The 12,240-nt window shown below is 39.1% G+C and overlaps 1 protein-coding gene across 3 annotated transcripts in view; it reads left to right on the top strand.

Moving 5' to 3' along the window:
* TSHR (thyroid stimulating hormone receptor) overlaps nt 1-11,912 on the top strand; it is a 45,505-nt gene extending 33,593 nt beyond the window's left edge. For all 3 annotated transcript variants that reach the window (XM_005417442.1, XM_005417441.1, XM_005417440.1), the window contains 3 exons: nt 962-1,039; nt 9,518-9,706; nt 10,508-11,912. In XM_005417442.1, coding sequence (XP_005417499.1) covers nt 962-1,039; nt 9,518-9,706; nt 10,508-11,912 — 1,672 coding nt within the window. The remainder of the gene's footprint in view (nt 1-961; nt 1,040-9,517; nt 9,707-10,507) is intronic.
* The last annotated feature ends 328 nt before the right edge of the window (nt 11,913-12,240 follow it).

Raw genomic sequence — 12,240 nt, 5'->3', positions numbered from 1 at the left:
GGAAAGAGAAGAGAAAGACACTGATTTTTTCTCTGCGGTACCCAGCGACAGGACAGAAGGGAATGACCTGAAGTTTTGCCATACAGGTTTAGGTTGGATATTAGAAAAAGGTACTTCATCCAAGGGTGGCTGGGCACTGGAACAGGCTCCTCAGGGAAGTGGTCACAGCACCAAACCTGACAGAGTTCCAGAAGTGTTTAAGCAACAGGCACATGGTGTGACTCTTGGGGCTGTTCTTTGCAGGGCCAGAAGTTGGATTTTGATGATCCTTGTGGGTTCCTTCCAACTCAGAATGTTGTGTGACTCTCTGAACTTCACAGACATCCTCTGACATCTGTTGTGATCACTTTCCATCTTACTAGCTACATCACAAGCTAACTTGTGAATGTTTATAATGGGGTACCAAACATCCCATTCTTTCCTTACTGTTCCTATAACAAAACTTTGATCTTAACTTTTGGCCTGTATATAGAAACTTCCACTAGACTATGGGGATTTTAAAGTATTTAAAAATTTTGCTGAACTTGCAAACATGGAGGAAATAGTTTTCCTGTTTGTTCATGATGTGTTCCATCATGTCATTTCCCATACCCCATTCTGACGAATGAAAACAAAACTATTTGGCCTCATCCTCACACGTATGTACTTGGAGATAGTGTATATGCACGTGCTCTTATGTGTATGACAGTGAGAGAAAAAAATTGGAACAAAGATAATAAATAAATTAGCAAAAATAAAGTATTTGTTGAGGAATTTAATTGCTTTTCAAAATGGAAAACCTGTATTTTGTTTCTTGGGTACACAGAAAATGAAGCAACTGATTATGTTTCAGTATGTGGTTGGGAAAGGATGGCCTTTATACATATTGCTTTTGTACATCTGTGCAGGCAAGTAAACTCGAGATCTTCAGTAACCTATGGATAACTACTTCCAAATCACTGTATTTTGTTTGTTTCTGCAGCTATCTGCACAAGAACAAATACCTCAAAGTTATCAATGATGATGCATTTCTGGGAGTGCACAGTGGACCAACTCTACTGTAAGTAGGTGAAAATGAACTAGAGACAGCTTTAAAAATAATACTGTTTTAGCCTACAATTTCTTTACAACCATTAGCATCAGAGCAGCAGGGACAGGAATGGCATGTTTACAAAAATAATACCAGCAACAAAGCCTGTGCTTTAGGGAACTGATTTATGAAATGCTTGCATCCTACATTACATATACTGTTCCTACCAATTATTCTTATGCAATATTCTGTATTACATCTTGTCTTATGGGTGTACAATTGTAATACAAAAGAAGGACTCTTTTTACAGGTGAGAGCCTGCAGAAGCACAGATTTTTGACTCTTGATTATTGTGGATATTTAAGGCATCAGTGTTGTTGCTGTTATGCTAGACAGGTGAACAAGTAATAATATGCTGCAAAAGGTTGTGGGTGGTTAATTGTATGCTGTAAGAGCCAGTTAAGCTTCCTGAGCAAAGGCTAGCTTGGAGATGTAACAGTTACACAAAACCTCTTGGTTTAGGGGCTAGAGATGCTCCTAGGATGTGTCTCTCTAAAAAAATAAAAGAACTCCTAAAAAGTAAAGAACTTCCTTTTTACCCTGTTTTCAAGTTAGATATCTCAAATTACTTGAATTTTTTCCTAGTCCTCCATAACTATTGTGCTATCCCAGCTACACTGATCCTTGATCTCAGGACATGTTTTACACTTGCAGTCTAAACAGCCAGCCATTCATCTCCTCTTAGAATGATACACCTTCATGGCTAATAAGAGTCCTAGCAGTACTTATAACTAAAGAGAGATGTGGTATTTACTATAGTGTCATTACAGAGAGAGGTATTGCTTCTCCAAGGCAGAAGGCCAGAAATGGTATATAAGCACAGTAAATCAACAGTGGATTGAAAAAGCCAGAGTATTTCACATCATGTTGTTATGTAAGTTCTAAGATAAAGCTCCTAGGATGGTGTCCCAGTTTAACACTGGCCTGCACCTCAGCTCCACAGCTGATACAGCAAATACAGCCATGTATTTGCCCCTGCACCCAATGGGATGAGGGAAATAATTGGAAGGGTAAAAATGAGAAAAATCATGGGTTGAGATAATGTTTTAATAATTAAAAAAGGGGTGTTGAAAAAAAATCAGAGGGTCAAGAAAACAAACCAAACCCAAGAACAACAAGTGATGTAACAAAAACAATTGCTCACCACCAGCCCACTGATTCCCAGCCAGTCCCCTGGCAATGGCAGTCTTGGCAAATGTCCACCCAGTCTTTACTGCTGAGCATGATTTGGTAAGGTCTAGAATATCTCTTGGTCAGCTGGGGTTAGCTGTCCTGGATATCCTCTTCCAAATGCTTGTGCACCCTTAACCTCCTCACTGGTCAGATGGTGTGTAAAACAAAAGTGTATAAGTACTGCCCAGGGAGAGCTGAAACAACCCTTTATTATCAACACTATTTTCACTTCCAAATCAAAAACATAGCCCCATACTAGCTACTATGAAGAAATTTAACTCTATGCCAACCAAAACCAGTACAGAATTAATAATTCAAGTTATTAGCTTTTAATTTTTTTAATGTAATTTTAATAGCAGCTTAGGAGCTCGTGTTACCCACAGATAACCAGGAATTATTCTGCATGTGTATTGTGGAAAAGATTTGCCATAAAATGAGCAACAATTCAAAGTGGAATCCTTCTACCTGGACAGATCTCTTAGCTGACCTCCAGGAAGTAGAATTATTTTAACAGGAACAAAAGAGTTTCTGACACTCCCACATATGCATTACATTAAGAGGGCTGAAGTCAAAAGATGAAAACTGAGTGAAAACCTAGTATTTGTGGTTGTGTCATGTCAATGGCCATTAACATCTCCCACAGGCAACAGAAATGTCCTTGCAATTCTTGCCTTAGTACACACCCCCACTATGCCGTCCTGACCAATGAGTTACTTACAGAGAGACCACACATTTGTTAACTAGGGTAACAGTCTGAAAAGTCTGACTAATACAGCCCCTTTCATATTCCCTTGGGCAGTGTGAACAACTTAGTTTGTTATGAGAATAGTTTAAGTAATTGCTTCTAGTGGCAACAGTATAAACCAAAAAAAAAAAAAAATCAAAAAAGGAACATTTATGGAGCTCTAAAGAGAAATTCTGTCTTGCCTCCCTACCAAGCTGGCGGAACTTATTGTCTGGAGTTCCCTATATGCACTCTTCAGGTGAGATAGGAATTTATGGTAGTTGGAATGTGTGCCCCAGAGATCGTGGGTTTTTTTCTGATCAGTATTTCAGCAGCAACGGCAACTTAAAGGCTGAAATACAGACCATGGATCCACCCTAATGGGGTAATGTTCCATTTTGGCTTTAAAGAAGCTTTAATGACAAAGATTTAACTACAAAGAATTGTGCGTGGCTATATGTATGTTGTGTGAGTTTGGCCATGCTCTCAGACCACCTAATTAAACATACTTAAGAATTGAAAAGCTAGGTAATTTTTTTTTTTCGAATTTGCAGTTTACAACAGCAGAGGAAGCAGGGATTGTGCTCACTGAATAGAGGAAAACAGATGTCAGCAATTCTGGTTCCTTTGTCACTGTTGTATACTCAGATGTATGTGGATGTATACACTGATTGCTCCCTTTAGAATACTATTTTAAGAGAATAATGATAGTACATTGCTCTTCACCTCAAAATGAAACCTTGGCAAGGATTCAGCAACTCAGTGGACCTGATTTACTAAATGCAACAAGAGCTGCTGCCAAGAGCAAAAGTTCAACAAAGTACAACAAAAATATAATCAGGTTCATTATTCAATTAGCTTTTGAACAGAGTCCAAATTCAAAATATTACGGTCACCCAAGGTACATGTGAGCAGTTAATTATCTGTAGAATGCAGAAGTGCTCTTTAAAGCATCATTTCTCAATCTAGGAATGGTTCCTCCCATGGGACATAAGCAAGTCTTTGAGCAAGAGGAGCACTCTGTATTTAGCTAATCAAACCATGCTTATTTCTAGATTTAAAAAAATCTTTCAGTAGAGTTAAAATAGTATGTGTAGTTTAAGCCCATCTATTATATATTTTATGCTTTACCTATTCCAGTTGTCAGAAATTTGTATATGATTAGGTAAAAATTCTCAATTGTACTATGATGCATTCAATCTCATTTTCTTAACTACCTGTCTTTTAAATTATTGCTATTACTGGATTTCATACTACAATTGCATGCTTCCAGCAATGAAAAGGATTATTGACAAAAGCTAATATCACTTAGATCTAGTTCTGAAATACTGACATCATAAAACCAACAAAGAATTAGACTGAAATATAATAACCCAGGAAAAAAGAAAAAAAAAAACCTGAGCAACTGAATATCTGTTTAACACTTCTATAATATACAGATGGTTCAGAAAACAACATCTGTGAATTCATAAGCTATGTTTTATTCCCACGTTTATCTGAACATTTCCAATGTCTCCTTAATATTCAATATAATGTGTAAATTTCAGCTGAGATAAGCAACAGCCTGGAAATACAAGAAAATATATGAGGAGAAAACAAAAACTACTGCCAAGCCAAAATGTTGAGATTGGTTGAGAGCACTTTGGTTGCTGCTCCACCTCACAGTGTAGAACTCTACACAAGCACTTGCAGTACCTGAGCGGGCTGCAGACCATGGCTACTTAAAAGCTCAAGTCTGGTCTGGCTCTAGGCTAGCTGAGACTGTTGCTCGCCTTTTCCATAATCCTGAGCATGTGACACCTTCCACAACAGTGTGTCTGCCTGGTTTCTGTCTCAACCTTGTGGGCATTTGTCAAAGGCCTTGTAGAAGTCCCGTGAGACTTTGAGCAGATCGTAAGTACAACACTCAAGAGAAGTGTACAAGGCAGGACTTATTTTTACAAAAGCCCCTTACGTGCTGACTTTCCCCAGGTATATCATATTCGGTGGTGGCTTGTTTGCTGCCTTTCTGCAGGAGAGCAAAGCTGAAGGTTCCACGACTCTTTTACCAATTCAACTACTACCTCCTTCAGCTGCTTCAGAACTTTTCTTGAAAACCATCCAGTCCTTGTGACTTGCTATCAATCTTTTTATCAGTTTCCTACCTAGCTTGCTTTATGGCCACTTCAGTTTGAGACAGATCCATTTGACAAGTCCATCAGACCTCTTGGCCATTCTCTTGTGTTTCTTTAAGGGTGTAAGCTATAGCTTAGCAGTGCCAGCAAGACACTCCTAGATGCAATGTAAGCACTGTTGTGTTTAAACATCATCTTAGCTATCAATATGATTGGATGTTAATGAGACAGACATAACTGCAGTCAGTTCCCATTTTTCTCAGCAGACCAACATCAGGACTGATCATCCTTAACTGATTGGGACTGACCATATCTGGCTGATCAGGGCTTGGTAAGAAGCAACAGGACAAGAGGAAATCGCCTCAAGTTGTTATGGGGGAGGTTTAGATTGGATTTTTTCACAGAATGGCTTTTAAAGCATTTGAACAGTGTTAGATTGATGGTTGGATTGATGGTTGGACTGATGATCTTAAAGGTCTTTTCCAGCCTTAATGATTCTGTACACTGGCACACAAAGTTCATTCAGGAAAATGTGTCTTCTCTATGAACGCAGGCACAGATACTATAGTCTGGACAACTCCAACTACTTGGATTCACATGGCTCTGAGGATTAGTAATTATTTATAAATATTTTCAATCTAGTTTGAAGACAGCTGCTATGCTGCTTTAAGTAGATTGTGATTCTGTTTAGATCATCATCAAGACTAGATTTGGAAGCTAAAAAAATCCCTGAGAAGTCCACACTTTCATCTTGGCCAGCTGACACCACACAACAAAATGTGGGCCTAGATAGAATAACTAAAAAATTATCTTCCACTGGGAGACAAATTATCTCCAGACTCCCAGGATGTTCTTTGATTTGCAATAGCAGTGGTACAGAGAGGGTCACACGACTTCCTGCTGGCAGACACCACATACCAGCAGTTTAGGGACTTCCCAAACTGTGATTTTGGAAACTTCCAAACTTCTGAGCCATTGTGTTTAATATGGCCCATGGATGGTACAAAACATCTATTGCTAGCCCTGCATCAGAAATTTATCCTAAATCAACAAGAACTTTAAGGCATCTGTTCCTGTAACTTTCCCTCAAGCTCTCCAGTATAAAACAGAGTGTTTAAAAACAAAACCTGCAATACCTGTCTGCTTAAATATACACCCATAGGCACATACACAAAATAATTCACAGGATTTGGTAAGATAGAACAGAAATGACAGTCTTACAACTAATTCTTCCAAGCCCTTTCTTTTCACTGAACAGATGTTTCTTTGACACTTTTTAACATCACTTGGTAACACTCTGAGTTGCCACAGACTTTGCATGTTCACCTCTGCTCCCTGGGAAACTGCTTCCACAACTGGAGCCCTGCAACTCCCTTCTGTTTGCAGCTCTCCAGGAGCTGCAGCTCCATTCCCTGTACATCCAGAGAAGCTCCTCTCAGCAGCTGTTTCCAAACCATGAGCCCTTGTCCCCCAGGGTGCTCTTGCTGACCCAGACAATTCTGATGGGAATGTGAATAAAACCAAACCAAAAGAGGTACAGTGTTCTTGTTACTTAGCTTTTTGGCCTACGTGATGAACCCCAGCACTGATTTTCACAATTATGCAGTTGTGTAAAAAATTATGCCTTCTCTTATTTTTAGTCTCTTGCCTCACATTCTTAAGTGTGTTTGAAACTCCATTCTTTGGAACTCCACTGAGTTCCAAAACTCATCTCACAAGAGTGAATAATCATTACAAATCACCTTCTTCATAATCTGCATGGCACTATAGTCTACTACTGCTGTTTCCAGACATAGCTTTTCCCAAGAGAAGTCCTTATCTGCACCTTATTACTTCATATATAAACAACTTGATACTTTTATTATCCTAGTTGCAGCTTTCTATGCTCTTATTATAACTGCATATACTATTTTTAGAACTGCAGATAGTATTTAAGTTACAGTCAGAATAGATTTACAACGTGAAGTTTTCTTGCTCCTCCATCTTCTATTTCTTTCCCAAGAATTCTCAGCATTCCATTTTCGTTCAACATTACTAAAAGCACTGACTTGATATTTGCAGAGGACTCCAAGAACTTTCCAGAGTGCTAGCTAAATTCAAACCCACTGTCATCCATGTAAGGTTGAAATTGCTTTTTTTCCTAAATGTACTTTATATTCATTAATTTCGAAGCATATTATTTTTCTGCTATTGCAGAAGCCTTCTGCTTCTTTAGACAATGAGGTTTAACTTTCACTACCATTAAAGCCAGATATTACTTTGTGCCAGAAACAAGCTTTGTTGCAGCTCCTCTCACTTCCTTCCCATACTGTTTATGAGTATTCCAGTAGTACCAGAGCCAGCCTTGCCTCTGTGGGCCCTGCTGCAATGACGTGTATATTCAAATACCAATCAACTTTCCATTCTTCCTCTCACATAAAATCTTGTCATCTCAGGCTTTTATCCCACTCTTTTATTTTTCAATTAATCCAGGAGAGACATTCCCTTTGTCACATAACAGATTAGTTACCTCAACAGCCCTTGATATCTGATTTTGTCAAGGCTTGTCAGAATTCCCAACTCGTTGCACAAATAGGATCATCTTTCTCCATAAGCTTGTGCCTGAACATCTTCAAAAAACTCTCCAAAGTTTGTGAGTTGTAATTTCCCTTTCAAAGAGTCTTAGCCTCTCCCATCACAGAGTGTTTAGCCTACCTGCAGATAGCTGCCACAGCCATAAGAACTTGATGGAGACCCATAAGGGTTGCTGAAAAGCCTTATCTTGGTAAGATCTATTCCAAAATCTAATTTACCAAGATGTTTTGCTACAGAAGAAGAAAGAGCATTGCCAGCAGAACAAGGGAAATGATCCTGCCCCTCTACTCAGCCCTGGTGAGGCTACAGCTGGAGTGCTCTGTCCAGCTCTGGGCTCCTCAGGACAAGAGAGACCTGGAGCTCCTGACACAGGTCCAGTGGAGAGCAACAAAGATGATTAAGGGACTGGAGCACCTCTCTCATGAGGAAAGACTAAAGGAGCTGGGCCTGTTCAGCCTTGAGAAGAAGTGACTGAGAGGGGACCTTATCATACATCTGAAAAAATTTCTTTGTTGTGAGAGTGCTCAAATGCCATAACACAATGCTAAGGAGGCTGTGGAGTCTCCTGACCTGGAGATGCTGAGAAGTCAATGGAGGACAGCTCAGAGCAACCTGCTCCAGGTGACCCTGGTTTGATCAAGGAGGTCAAACTGGATGATTTGGAAACTCAACTACTCTGTGATCCTTTAGAATGTAAAATGGTAGCAGATAATATTCAGACTCTTCTAAGAGCCATTTCAGGCTGTCGGTAGAAATATCTATGAAAAAGGACTCCAGAAGTACAAAACAGAATTTTATGTAGTTGAAATTAATTAGTTGTGACATATTAAAGAACATATGATAGCAAGGGAGCTTTTAGAAGTGAAAAAGTCCTCCTACAAAAAGGAGCAGCATTTTCTAACTCAATTTAAAAACAAATACAAACAAACCAAAAGGAAAAAAGAATCAACAGAGCAAACCCAAATGTTGTAGACATTTAAAAGTTGTTTAAAGCATAAAATTGGTTCCAATTTCCTTTTGGGTTCAAGAACCCAGACAGTAAGCAAGACTTCTAGAGGGATAAGAAAGTGTAGAAAAATTAGATTTATTTATTATGAGAGTGTTCATGATAAAACAATGCTCAAACGATGTTCCTACCCTAGAACTCTTTTTACAGGTTTACTTCTTCACAGACTGTAATTCTAAAAACATCTTAACTGCAAATGTCACTAGAAGAAGTTTGGGACAAAGCAAAAACTGAGTAGGAAACACTAGCAGGACTAGGTGACACTCACCTGGCAGTCTGAAAGGAAAGCCACCTCCCCATCAACTGTGCATCATCTCTCTCATGAGTCCACCTCAGCAGACAAGTAGAAAGCAACAAACATAATACGCCGTTTTCTGAGAGATTCAGGATGGACTACGACAGAAGATTTGAATTTCAGTATATAGAGAATATTCTTTTAGGAATTGTAATGCTTTCTAATAAAGTGTGCCAATAGCTTAAAATTAATCTAAGGAAGTCTAAAGGAATATAACTCTTCCAATGGAAGATATGATTTCTTTAAAGGATTTTTAAAACTGTGTGGTTGCACATGTATTTTTATTTCGTTGGCTTTAAAGGTGTAATTTTAAAAGTCATGATATTTCTTTATAATACATATTCTGTGCTAAAAGACATTAAAGACAACAGCTTTAAAAGATAGAAAATTACAGAGAAATGAACAGCTTTACTTGAATTTGAATGATATCAGAACTTAGCAAGGCAATATTAAATCCCCACCTCCTTAGGATTTTATTTTTATTATAGAATTCTATGAAACTCCTGAAGAACAGTAACAATCTGAAAAAAAACCCTGATCTAGTAATCTTTTTCTTTCTTAGGGATGTCTCCAGAACAGCTGTTGCCAACCTTCCAGCCAAAGGATTGGAAAGCCTAAAAGAACTAATGGCTAAAAATACATGGACTTTAAAGAAATTACCAGCTGTAAAGGTATTTCTTCAGCTAATGCGAGCTGACCTATCATACCCAAGTCACTGCTGTGCTTTCAAGAGCTGGAAAAAAAAAAGTGGGTGAGTTTCACTAACTGGCATTTTTTTTAATATATCAGTAAAAAAAATGTTTACAAAAATACATCTACTGGCACTTTTGTAACAATTTTTTCTAGGTATAGACAATGTTCTTTGCAACAGGTTACAATTGCAAAGTGGCAGAAGAATTTTTTTGTAAGGCCTTTTGCAGCAGTTCCTCCTCTTGTTGAGCCCAGAATTAAAGTGAAAGAATAAAGAAAATGGTAATGTGCTACAGCAAGGCCTGCAAAAAAAGTGTTGGAGAGGTTATAGCCTCAAGTCTCATGTTTTCTAACTGGAAAGCTGTTAACTACTGAAAATTTTTTGACTGCAAATACTGCTGCATCACACCATGAGGTACAGAATTCCAAATTCCTGCACTGCTAGTTAGCTGTAAAGAAGCTACTGAACAGAAATTAGACTGATGGAAGTTCTGGGAGAAATTGAATAGTAAGCAACAGTGAAAAAGAAAGTAATATTGTATGTTACATACAAGAAGTTATAAAGAGTAAATAAATGCCTTCTTACCTACTAAGAATGTAGATCTCAAAAAAGAAGATGGATTATGGATGTCAAACAAGTAAAATCACTACTGGGGATAAAATTAAAAATACAGTTAAATAAAAATAGCCCAGAAAAGCTATAGTGTGTTTTATGGTCAGTTAACAAAAATATATCCAATCACAGTTCCATAGCTACATTTTCATCCAGGATGATTTGCTTTTTAAGCATTCCCTATGTTCACAATCTGTGCACCAGTGAGACTGTAAATGCCAGCACTGATTTCCCCCTCTACTCTTTCAGGATCCTGGAGTACCTGATGTGTAACCACAGCAGCCACAGCTTTCAGAAGAGATCAGTCAAGACTCTCAGAGACCCATTTTACAAAGATTATGCAGAAGAATACACAGACCACACCAATGCTGTGTATGACACAAACACCAAGTTCACAAGTTTTCATGAAAATCCCCATTATTACATTTTTTTGGAGGAGCGTGGAGAAGGAAATCTTGGCTTTGGCAAAGAGCTCAAGAACCCTCAAATGGAAGATGTGCAGACCTTTGACAGTCATTATGACTATCCTGTCTGTGGAGGCAGTGAAGATGTAATATGCACGCCAGAGCCTGATGAGTTTAATCCCTGTGAGGATATAATGGGATATCAGTTTCTGAGGATTGTGGTGTGGTTTGTGAACCTGCTTGCCATCCTAGGCAACATTTTTGTCCTTTTCATCCTTCTCACCAGTCATTATAAACTGACTGTACCTCGTTTTTTGATGTGTAACTTGGCCTTTGCTGACTTTTGCATGGGGTTATACCTCCTCCTGATCGCTTCAGTGGATCTCTACACCAGGTCAGAGTACTACAACCATGCCATAGAGTGGCAGACGGGGCCTGGCTGCAACACAGCCGGGTTCTTCACGGTCTTTGCCAGCGAGCTCTCTGTGTACACCCTGACCGTGATCACCCTGGAGCGCTGGTACGCCATCACCTTCGCCATGCGGCCTGACCGCAAGATCCGCCTGCGCCACGCCGTGCTCGTCATGCTGGCAGGGTGGCTCTCCTGCATCCTGCTCGCCCTTCTGCCACTGCTCGGGGTCAGCAGCTACACCAAAGTCAGCATCTGCTTGCCTATGGACACTGAAACACCAGTGGCTGAAGCCTACATTGTCTTCATTTTAATATGTAACATTATTGCTTTCATCATCATTTGTGCCTGCTACATAAAAATCTACCTAACTGTGCGAAACCCCCAGTACAAGTCAGGGGACAAAGACACCAAAATTGCCAAGAGGATGGCTGTGTTGATTTTCACAGACTTTCTGTGCATGGCTCCCATCTCTTTCCATGCTTTATCTGCCATTATGAACAAACCATTGATAACTGTCTCCAATTCCAAGATTTTGCTGGTACTTTTCTACCCACTCAATTCTTGTGCCAACCCCTTTCTTTACGCTATTTTCACCAAAGCTTTCCGCAGAGATGTGTTTATCCTGCTAAGCAAGTTCGGTATATGTGAGCATCAGGCTCAAGTCTACAGAGGTCAGACAGTCTCAGCCAAAAACAGCAGTGGGTCTTATGGGCAGAGAATCAGCCGAGGGATAGGTCAGGTTCTTACAAGCATTCAAGACCCAGTCAATGATTACCTTCCCACTGTGACAATGCAGAACCAAATTCTCGTGGAAGAATGCAAGCAAACTGAGCTCTAACATCTCAATGTATCACAGCCAAGACCTGGGCAAGAGGTGATTGTGCATAGAGTGAATCAAGTGAGAAGAGAATATTGTCCATATCCTTTTCCCCTAGGTTATGCTTTGCTATAGCTGAAAGTATCTCTGGAGTGGTCTTTCAGACAAACCACTTATTTGAACCTCTTATCAGTGCAGGGCAAAACACAGGGTTCCTGATGATAATTCTAGAAGTAGATGTGAATGCTCTACCTAAATAGGAAAATTATATATATATAAATATATATATATATATATATATATATATAAACTGAGCAAATATATCCTCATCCTAAAAAAAATTTTAAAA

Source organism: Geospiza fortis, unplaced genomic scaffold (assembly GCF_000277835.1).
Source record: "Geospiza fortis unplaced genomic scaffold, GeoFor_1.0 scaffold54, whole genome shotgun sequence".
NCBI classification, from domain to species: Eukaryota; Metazoa; Chordata; class Aves; order Passeriformes; family Thraupidae; genus Geospiza; species Geospiza fortis.
This window is presented reverse-complemented; position numbering and strand designations above follow the sequence as displayed.